Here is a 12,021-nt window from a genome sequence, read left to right on the forward strand (position 1 = left end):
ATGTTTTTGCGGCCGGCTAGAACAATGATGTATATTTTTAATATGTGAAGGGGCTGCCCGACTCCCAGAAAATCACTACTCTTGTCTCTAAAAATATTACCACTTATGGTGAACAATAAAACAAATTTTTTGTCTTTCTTTTTATATTTGTACCATCATCGGTAACACAAACCATTCCTAAAAGAAAAATTTAAATTACAAAAAATGATCACCAAGTTAAAACAAATTCCAGGTTCTAATTACAAAAGCTACTTATTTTTTTGGAAATTGCTAAAATTTATTACGAGCCGGTCAAAAAAAAAAAAAAAAAAATTTCCCACAATGATTATTAATACAACATGGACTTAATAATATTAAGTCCCTTATAAAAAAAAAAAAAAGGAAACTTGTTCTTTTTTGATGGTCTTAATTAAGTTATTCGCTTGGGTTATTTTTTTTATTTCTTTTTTAATAGAATTCATTTTTATATAAAAAAAAACTTAAGCCGTGGATTTTGCCCTCAATTAATACGGATTAAATATTTTATTTTATTTTTTTTTTTTGCTAACTTAAAGTTCTTCGTTTTAATGCCTAAAGGATATATTCAACTATTTCTCAACAACAAAAAAAAAAGATTTTTTTTGTTCTCCAGATTTTTTCCTACATATCCCCCAGCAGTAGGCTTCCTAATTAAAAAGGCTGCTGCACTTCCTGCTCGAAACACTTCAAAAGCTTCTAGGATGCCGTCTCGTTCCAGATACGGTAGCAAGTCATTTACCTGTCGTGGAGACAGTATCGAGCAAAAAAAAAAACAAAACACAAAATTGGAAAATTCCGTCCAATGACAGGAAATCAAAATCAAATTTTTTTAAAATTAACCTTCCATTGTTTTCGCAAAAAAATAGATTTTGTAAAATAACGGAACGGGAAACAATTACAAAATGAAATTTGAATTTCAAAAACATTTAAAAATTCATAGAAAGGATTTTTTTTTTTTTTTTAATTCTAACTTCATTTAAGAATGTTTAATATGTTAATTGCGTTAAGACGCGGGAATGTTTTTGAAAATGATCTGCTCATTATTAGAAATTGACGCCTGACAAAAGACAACAATTTTTAATGGCCTTCTAGGCCCCCAAATCACAAAAGGGGGCGACTGTCAGGTTGCCTGAATTCCCTTATTTTATTACAATAGCTTAAAATCAGAGATCTTCCCCCAATAATTAGATGTTCAATTCCCAGCACCGCTTCTTCTTCCAGGTGAGAAATGAGCGAATTATAATATCATTATCCATCAGCCCTCAAACCTTTCATTCATCATTAAATTACATATGTGATTAAACTTTTATACATTTTAACAATATAATAAAAGCCACCTCTTCAAATAAAAAAAAAATAAATTGACATACGGCAATTTCGGTTAAATTCTGAAACAGAAGATATTAACATATGAATTAACCTCATCAGTGCCAATGGAAAGGGAATCAATTTATGCAACTCTATAGAATGTACAGGGTTAATAATCGCCAAGGACAACACCACTGGGGTGGCCGAAGCAACGTAGAACCAAAATTGAGGATAAGGGAAGATGAGCTGGGGAACAATTGGAAATAGAATCTGAGCAAAAATTGGAAAATTTTTGAAAAATTGGATCAGATTAAAAAACGCTCAATGTAATACAAAAATCATGAAAAACCACCAGATCTCTTGGTAAGATTTCTAGAACGATTCGGTAAAACCCATCCGTGACCGGAAATTCTGATAGTCCAGCACAAGTTTTTGGTGCACAATTGGAAGACGACGCAAAGACTCGAGACCGGACCTGCGTTCTATACAACCGGCCAATCATCTGGAAGATTGGTTCATCTATCAGGGCTCCTATGTCAGATGAATGGATTTAAATTTTTTTAATATGTTAAAAAAAAATTGAATTTAAACGGTGGTTACAATTATTAAAAATTGAGAAAACTAATTTAAAAAATAATAAAAAATTTGACAACGAAAACCTGAAATTCACCAGCAACAAAGTTGAAAAATATTGATCTGAAAGGAAATATTTCAGGTTATAAGAGACCAGTCTAATAATCCGGAAACATTATCATCATAATAACCATATAATATGCGGAATATCACACCCTGACAATAGGGGAAGATTCACACACAGCCGATTGTGGCGGAAATTTCTGTAAATCTAAAATTGTTTTCATTCATTGGACTTGGGGGTGTTCTGGGATCAACGACAAAGATTTCTGCAAGTTCCATAAATGAATGGGACAGTCACAGAAATTCTGCCACGTGTGAATATCGCCTAAGAGCGATGTGAGTGTGAACAGGCGGCAACAACATCGATAACCCAAACAACATGATACACGAGATAAATATACAGATTGTCAGAATAATAGGAATAGGAATATACTGTGGTCATATATATATATATATATATATATATATATATATATATATATATATATATACACAGGACCCGGGATGTAATAATGTGTCAGTGTATGGTAATGTGTAAGGAAATAAAGAGTGTTTTAAGGATATGAAATAATATAAAATACAAATAATAATAATCTGTAATATATAACATAATAAAAATTACATTGATAATAATCATTATATTACATTCTAAGATATAGAATAAAACAAATAACAATTAAAAATAAATAATGTATGATATAGTATAAGATCTAATAATATAATAGTAAAATAAAAAATAATATAATGATAATATAATAAAAATAATATAATAATATAGAAAAAAATAACAATAAAATAATATAACAATGTATTATAACACATAGTATAATAATATGACAATAAAATAATATAACAATATAATATAACATAATGTATTATAACACATATAATAATAATAATAATATAATGTATTATAAGATATAATGATAAAAATAATAATGTAATAATATGATAATAAAATAACAGATAATATAATAAAAATAATATGATAGTAAAATAAAATAATATAAAAACAATATAATATAATGTATAAGATATCATAATATATTGCAGGAAATAGGTGACTATATTAATATATAAGGAAATATTTCATGTAATAACATCTTTCATAACATTCTAAGATTAATAATGTAAAAAAACAAAACAAATAGAAACAGAAAAATCCAACAAAAGCACAAAATAAAAATGCAGAAACTAAAAAGTAAACTGGAAGAAAACGCTGAGTGTGAGCAGAGCCTAATGATTGTGGAGCGTGTGAGTGAGCGCAGCCCCCGGCAGTCAGCTGACGGTCGCACAAGGGGTTAAGTTAGCGCCGCTTCTCTCACCTCGGTGTCGCTGTTCAGGTTCCAGAGATCCAGGCGGCCCATCCCGTCCACACAGGCGAAGAGCGCGGGGTGCAGCGGGGACCACATGACGTCGTACACATAGTCTGCGTTGTCTTCAAAGGAGTAGAGCGGCTTGTTGTGCTGGAGCGGAGAGAGCACAGGACTGAGTGGCGCTGCCGCTGCCCCGGGCGCAATCTGCGCCATCATTACAAACTTTACACATTTCTATCATAAAAGTGCACAGACATGAAAGAGCTTTACTGGGGCGTCACATTGTGTCAGGGGGGGTGGGGGTGCCCACTTATCTGCATTATACACATGGGCAGGTGGAGAAGGTGCCCAGGACGGGGGCACAAGGAGGGATCCCCCGCACCAATGAGTCAGGCTGGAGCTGATAAGGAGACTGGCGGCGATAATAGGAAGACACTGCAGCGCCTAATAACAGGGGAGGATCTGCTGCGGGCCGCCAGCGCCATCTAGTGGGCCGCGCGCCGGTACTGCACCCTGGCTGCTGTAGAGATCTACTGAGCGCTGAGAGTCGCGCCGGGATTAAGGGGGGCACAGACTTCTTGCGACTTTTTTGTTTTGCCTTGATATTTTTTTCAGTTTTTTCGTGTGGGGTATAAACTCTGCGCCTGCTAAACTATTCAGAGGTGTAACCTAAAACTCCTGGGCCCCAATACAAAACCAGCAATAGGGCCCCCACCTATCTATAGGACCCCCATAACACTGGTGTCTTCTTATATGGCATAGAGGTCACTGGAGCATCTCGTACACCAGCTCCAAAGTGCAAGGGGCAAGTGTTAGAAGCTGAAACTAAGACTCCTCTATAAGGGCAACCTATAAACGTCCTCAGAGTAAGAGTATTTTTGCGGTGACAGCGACTTGGGGCCCCCAACTCTAAAATTGATCTTCTTTCCATTTCCTGTGCCTTAGAATGGCTTCTGTTGTTCGCAGTTATCTGACATTTCACTTTGGGAATTCAAAAAGTTGTGCAAAAAATTATCACTGTCCCACTTGTGTCATAGCACTGATATGGTTAGTGGCCCTTTAATTAGGAGATACTGCCCCCTACTGGGGATTACAGGGATTTATAACTCGTCTGTGTACAGAAGGAAAGGAAGATGATGGTCTGTTGTCATAAATGATGTCAAATATGTCAGACATTTCCGCTGATCTCGCCCGGGGCCATTTGTCAGTTCCATGCACCTTCATTACCGGGAGGCCGTCAGCGGCGCAGACCTGACCTTAATGGGGACATGGCTCCCTTATAATAATCTCAGCGCCCCCTCCTTAATAGATGGATAGCAAAACTTATAATGTTTCCTGTGCTTGTAGATTTACCCCCTTATGTTTTATGTTTCACCAGTGGGAAGGACTGAGAACAAGTCTGTGCAGCCGGAGAGGCAGTCTGCAGTACAGCACATAGGACTACCTGTCACCACTTCTGTACAGTAAGTTATTAAACAAGGGTCAGCTAGGTAAGTAGTTGTTGGGGACTCTTAAAGGGGTTGTCCAGGAAGTAACATTGATGGCCTATCCGCAGGATTATGTAGCTGATGCTGTCTCTGAGTAGAAAGGTAATGTCCAGTGGAATATTCTACACACTTGATGGTCAGGAGACACTAAGGGTAAGATCACACTGGGTTTTTTGGACTGGATTTTGACGCGCCCCCCCTTGATTAGCCCCTGGGGAACATACCCCAAAACAGCCCCTTTAAAGGCATTATCCAAAAATGACCCAGGTAAGTGTCTGATTGTGTCCCTAGTCCCCTGATCACACACACACGCTGTTGCTTCGTTTGATCCCTATGGGACTGACTAAATACAGTGCTCAGCCATCTTCATCAGCTCTGTTAAAAAGTACCTTTTGCCACCTCCACCATGTCTATATATCCTTTCATAGTCTCCGCTCCACTGATTCCAGTACAGTTGGAATTTTTTTTCTAGCCCCCACCATTCCCGAGCAATCAGTGCAGAGAGTTTTGCTGACTAGACTCTCCAATAGCCAGTGGGTGGTATCAGGTAAGACATCACTCTCTGGACATTAGGGAGTCTAGTAGACAATATCAGACACCAGAACTAGCTTGGAAATGGCGGGGGGCTAGAGAAAAATTCCAACTGTCCTGGAATCTGTGGCTTGGCGCCTATTGAAGGAGATGGTGGAGGTGGTAAAAGGTCCTCTTTAAGAAATAAACTTTTTTGGTTACGCCATTTAACCGCTCCCCTCGAGCTTTCAGTGACACATTTCTGACTTGAGATTGTGTCCTAGTTTTACCTGCAGTCCCATGTAAAATACAGAAAACCTATGCAGCTATCATGGAGAATTCTCCAACTGACAAACTCAGCTCTGCTGCATCGCTACACCTACAAATATGCAAATTCCAGTAAAAGAGAACCCTGGGGGGTGAACATATCAAAGGATCACGGCAAGGACATACAAGCAGATGACAAGGAGCCTGTGGTGGAGTCAGTCTGCACGCTCGGCCTCAAGCATTAACCCTTTCAGTCACGCTCTTTATGTATAGCTTCAAGCCATACGGTGCCAGAAAACAATAGCGCTGCATTGTGAGAGGTGTAGTGGGTAACCCAGGTTAAAGACATATCCCACAATGCAATGCGTCATGTAAGGCATGTGTCAGGGTCAGCACTGTACTATCAGATTTACTGTGCAGCTTTGGATGTGACTGGAGTGTGTCGGTAAGATGAACTGTAATGGTCAGGTTACAGCTAGCAATGGTGGATGCAATGTGGCCAAAATTTGCAATTTATGTGAAACTGCCGCTTTCCTAAAACCATAAAAACCATGTGCTGTAGTGACTTTACCTGCACATATGACAATCTGCAGCCGTGTGCATGCTACATGTTATAGACAGACTTCCAGAATTAACATAATCATAGGAGAATGGAAACCATCAACAAGTAGGTTAACTGCTGTCTACAGATCTCACTTTGACCCATGAACATAAACTATGATGCCCATGAGCACCTGAACCTATAATACAGTGCACTTATGTGTTAAGGCCTCCAGACAGTAGGGGGCGGTAAAGTGCAAATGCTTCAAGGGGTTCTCCAGGAACTTTTTAAAAACTTACTTCCTCTGTGGTTCGATTTTGTTCAAACCTTGGGTTTCATGGCTGGTTCCAACCCTGGATCATGGGATCTAAGCCAGCCCCTGACCCAAGTTGCTCCGCCTCCTCTCCTGGGTTCACCGGTATCACCTGTTCTATGGGCGTGGCTTTACTATTATAAGGATCTAGTCTACCTGCCCCATAACACAGGCAATACCATGAACATGAGGGAGGGGGTGGGACAATTTGGTTCACGTGGCCCAATTTGGTTCACGTGGCCCAATTTGGTTCACGTGGCCCAATTTGGTTCACGTGGCCCAGATTTAGAACCAGTCCGGAAACCCAAAATATGGCCGAAATGAGTAAAAATAAAATGTTTTTTTTTTAAAAAAAAAAAAGGTCCCAGGATCCCCCCTTTATGAGGCCTGTATGTACTCAAAGTACTAACTATAGATATTATATGAATAACGGCTCAGTTAACAGCAGCTGGAAACCATCAGCATGGTGACTTACTTGCTATTTACAGATCTCATTGACTTGTTTTTCTAAATATGCTCCATGTGACTCCTTAACATATGAATATCTACCGGCCATTAATCTCTAAACCTCAGAATTGTCTATGTTAGTAAGGTGGGGTACATGTTAGTAAATCGGCTTCAGGGGGTATTAAGCTGCTGATGAGCCGATCAGGTGTTCACAGCAGGAGCGCAGCATATATTCATAATACTAATTGAAATTACATAATAACAACACTGGATCTGTCAACAGCAGCTTGCTGATTGTTTCCAGTGTGTTATTTTCAACATTGTACCGTAGTAAGCAAAAAAATCCATCCAGGTTGTACGAGGAGGCAAGGGGCAAATGTTTGAGATCCACAGTAGCATGCCAATATATACTCAAGGTACTGACTATAGACACTTTATACGAATAGTGGCTGCTGGAAACCATCAACAAGAAGGTCGCTGGCTATTTACACATCTCTGCTTGTCTTTACCTTTTTCTTAATAAGATTTGACCTTATCAGCAGGGCCATAGTAAACCGTATACTCAAAACATCTATAAACACATCATAAGAATACCGGATCTGTCAACAGCAGCTTGTTGACTGTTTCCAGAATGCCCAATTTCCACATTGTACAGAAGAGAGCAGAAAATTTGAAGGAAATAACCACAACATGTAGCAAAGATGCAGAATTTCTCCAGTTGCTGACTGTAGAGCTGATGTTATTTGCAGGTGGAGTGTCCCTTTAAGGGCTTGTCATGGTGTCGGAGCTTTTTTTACGCGTTTCCTTCCCATCTGAGGCGCCAATTAATATCTGCGCACGATCCGGCCCCGGTAATAAATTCATTTTCTATTAATTATACCTCCCACTAATTCCCTTCCACCTTCCCATTACACATATAAACAAACCGTACAATTAATGGATTATTTACAGCGTGTTAAATAGGACGCTATAACATGAACGGATTACGTAGCGCGGCCCCCGTAGTGGGATCTATAGGAACGGCTACATGGCGATATAGGAAACTGTCAGCAAGTCACAAAACAGCGGAAATACAGGAAGAATGAAGGAATATTAGTCTAATCCCGTCCACACATTGATTTAGATTTAAGGTTTTAGGTTAAACATATTTTTTAAGAATAAAAAAAAAAAAATTCCAAGTCTATATATATTTTTTTTTTAATTTGTACTATATCATGCAATTTTAAGCCTGACCACTAAGCCTAATAATAGACCAACATTTGCAAATTCTGTAGAGGTTTTCTTTGCAACAGTCACTGACAGGATTACAATAAAGGATAACACCTCTATAGATAAGACCACAGACCCATCATTACATCACTACTGACAATAGATGATGTCACAGCTTAGCTCCTCCTCCTCCCTGCACTGAGCATGTCTAGAAAACGCTCTAATACACCTCACTGGGTCGGCTCTGAGCTATTGATGCCTATGCCCATGAGACTGCTGTAAAGCAGATTGCTAAATGCTGTTAACAGAGCAAAGGAGACGCTCAGGCAAGATGGCCGCCCCCATAATCATGGACAGAACATAGAATAATGGCCGTTGTATCCCCTTGTGACATTGCTTATGGGAGATCCCAGGAAGAAATCTATTCAAGGTCCTGTAATGTACATGACGCTGAGAGATCATTTGTTACAGGCCTGAAGCCTGGGGCTGCACTACTGAAGATAAATCTGATGACTACATGGCCCCTGCTGATGGCTGTCGGTTGTGGAAACAAATCCCCGTATACATCAGTGTTCACACGGAGAATACACCAGGCACCAAATATTGTGACTACCCTAAATATTATAATACCGCAGTATTAGGCATATCTCTATATGTACGAAACCGTTATTTGGACCCATGTGTTGGTATTATTTGAGCATTATATGGCGGTATTATTAGCTTGTGGCACTGCTACCTCGGTACTGTACAGTTAGTATTATAGTATATGGTACTTCCCGGACTATACAGTATAGCATGGTAATTTATATAGTGGTATTATTTACTTGTGGCATGGCTACTTAGACATTGTATAGTGTGTGATTATTGTAGTATACGGTAGTTTCAGGACTATATAGCGTGCTTATTTATCAGGCAGTATTCATTACGGCACTGCTAAATAGGTGTGATTTATGTTAAATGTTATATTACCATTATAGTTGCAGCAATATATGGCATGGTTATTTATATGGCGGCATTATTTACTTATGGCGCTGCTACTTAGGTACTGTACTGTATGTTATTGTAGTATATGATGTTTGCACCATTATATGGTATGGTTATTTATATGGCGGTATTATTTACTTATGGCACTGCTACTTAGGTACTGTACTGTATGTTATTATTGTAGTATATCATGTTTGCACCATTATATGGCATGGTTATTTACATGGCGGTATTATCTACTTATGGCACTGCTACTTAGGTACTGTACTGTATGTTATTATTATAGTATATTGTATTTACAACATTATATAGCATGGCCATATACATAGTGGTATTATTCACTTGTGGCACTACTTCTTAGGTACAGTACATTATTATTGTAGTATGTGGCGGTTGTAGTATTATATAATATGGTTCTTTAGGCAGCTATATGGAAATTTTACTAGGGCACCATACTTCTGGCACTTGTAATTAGACACTATATGGTGTGCTTATAGTTATTTGTATGGCGGTATACCATATGAGATGGGACCACACAAGGCGCCAGTCTAGAGATAACCCTGGATTTGATTCTGTGCTCGTAGGGTTTGTCATCTGACAAGGCCTTGTCTATGCGGACGCCTGACTCAGGCGGCGATCACATGTGACTCTGATAAATGAGGAGGATGAGAGACAATGGATTCCCACCCAGAAGCTCCGCCTCCACTCATGGCTACCCACGGATGTGACAGCGTTACATAACGATGGCTACAATGTATCACTGAGTATCAGCTCCACACTAAAGTCCAGGCGCTGAGTGTGTGCGCGGTGACGTGCTCGGTGACAGCCGCCCCGATCCAGCCATCGCCTTCCTGTTGTGTTTTCTTTCCTTCTTTCCACCCACACAATCCATTAACCACACCAACAGCCAAACATCAGCCCATTGTAGCCGCCTCCTACCTCCACCCACGTGGGCAGTTACATTGTACACTCGCTCCCTGGCACCACATTACCCTCTGCCGCTGAGCAGCCGCACTGTGGGAGTCACGTCTCACAACACCCACTCTTCTGTAGAGATGTAGCAGAGCTGAGCGCGTCATTAACCGTTTCACTGGTGTGTTCTGATCACTCGCTGAGATCAAATTCTGTAAGTTCAAAGTGCAAACTCAGCTCTGCTACATTGAGAGACTCAGTCATGCTGACAAACTCAGCTCTGCTACATTGAGAGACTCAGTCATGCTGACAAACTCAGCTCTGCTACATCAGCCGCACCCTAAATAAACAATATTATACTAAAAGGGATTTCTTATTTCTTTTTAGAAATGGACTTCTTTCTTTCGGATGGACTACAAGTTTCAGCAAGCCTTGTTCTACCTGCCCTGTGGATATATTTCATAGGGTCACTGTTAAAGGGGTTTTCGGAGACTTTAAAGGGGTTCTCCAGAAATTCTAGGAAGCTCACCTATGCTTTGGGCTACAGATCCCTTTACCTGAAGGGGATCAGATGACCACTGGGACCAATCAGTGGCCTCACCAGCCGCTGGTATCTGGGTGACATCACCAGTTCCTATCCGGTGACTACTAAGGCCATCGACATGCTCTGTGCAAGAGGGGGAGGAGCTAAGCTGTGACATCATCTATTGTCAGCAGTGATGTAATGATAGGTCGGTAGTGTTATCTACAGAGGTGTTATAATCCCGTCTGTGATGTAAATGAGGCTGCAAAGGAAACCCCTACAGAATTGACAAGTGTAAGACTTTAGCACTTCAGATAGTGATGTGGAAAATTTTTTAAAAATCATCAAAAATTTTCCAAAACTTTGACTTGGATTTAAAAAAAAGGTCGTTTTTTGGTGACACATTCCCTTTAAGCCGGACGGTATGTTGTGCGGCCGCGTTGGGGGTTTGGGTTAATAATGTCACATTGTATAGATTCAGCCGCGTAACTTTTTGTATAAACATGTGGGCTCAGTTGTAGGTGTGAGCGGAGCCCTACATGCAGACCGTGCCGAGATGCAGCGCACAACATTCTTGTGGTTTCCTTCAAAGGCGAAACATTCTCCACGGTCCGGCCTCAGAATACAGACAGAAAAATCTAAGAAATAAGACTCTGTTCACATCTACTAATGGTAATACCTTCAACTTAAGTGAAAGGTCCAACAAATATACGGTAGTCCTGGCCTCCATTCACCTGCCCTATGTCCATGCCAATCATTACTATGCAGGGGGCACATACAGCAGCCTAGAGCTACTACAGACAATGCAATCTGAACAGAGTCCAAGGGTTTAGTCACATTGTTTGGGAGGAATTCCTGGTGTATATTGTACCTGTGAGAGATGTGTCCAGGTATGTCATTGTATGGGAAGAAAGTTACATATGTTGCTCATAGATAGATAGATAGATAGATAGATAGATAGATAGGAGATAGATAGATAGATAGATAGATAGATAGATAGATAGATAGATAGATAGATTGGAGATAGATAGATAGATTGGAGATAGATAGATAGATAGATAGATAGGAGATAGATAGATAGATAGATAGATAGATAGGAGATAGATAGATAGATAGATAGATAGATAGATAGATAGATAGATAGATAGATTGGAGATAGATAGATAGATTGGAGATAGATAGATAGATAGATAGGAGATAGATAGATAGATAGATAGATAGATAGATAGATAGATAGATAGATAGATAGGAGATAGATGAGACATCACATTGGTGCAGAGAATTAGATCTTACAGATGGATAGATTGCTATTGTTAGTGTGTTGCAGATCTCCCCTTCTTATACAGATATAGAGGAGGGGGTGCAACGTGATAATCTGATGTAGCAGCAGCACCACCCAGTGGCTGGGAAGTGAACTGAGGGGCTCTATGCAGCTCTCTGAAGAAGAAATACTCTCACATCACTAAATCTCAGTTCTCCAGTATCTACATTTAGGGATATTAGGGGTTAAGGGGATTTTCAGTACTCTATTTGTTATCATGCACATCCCC

General features: G+C 39.7%; 1 protein-coding gene across 3 annotated transcripts in view; it reads right to left on the reverse strand.

Moving 5' to 3' along the window:
- Positions 1–12,021, reverse strand: part of DYNC1I1 (dynein cytoplasmic 1 intermediate chain 1) — a 280,263-nt gene that overhangs the window by 41,347 nt on the left and 226,895 nt on the right. For all 3 annotated transcript variants that reach the window (XM_075271791.1, XM_075271790.1, XM_075271789.1), the window contains one exon: positions 3,288–3,428. In XM_075271791.1, the coding sequence (XP_075127892.1) occupies positions 3,288–3,428 (141 nt within the window). The remainder of the gene's footprint in view (positions 1–3,287; positions 3,429–12,021) is intronic.

The sequence above is a fragment of the Leptodactylus fuscus genome, chromosome 4, assembly GCF_031893055.1.
Source record: "Leptodactylus fuscus isolate aLepFus1 chromosome 4, aLepFus1.hap2, whole genome shotgun sequence".
NCBI classification, from domain to species: domain Eukaryota; kingdom Metazoa; phylum Chordata; class Amphibia; order Anura; family Leptodactylidae; genus Leptodactylus; species Leptodactylus fuscus.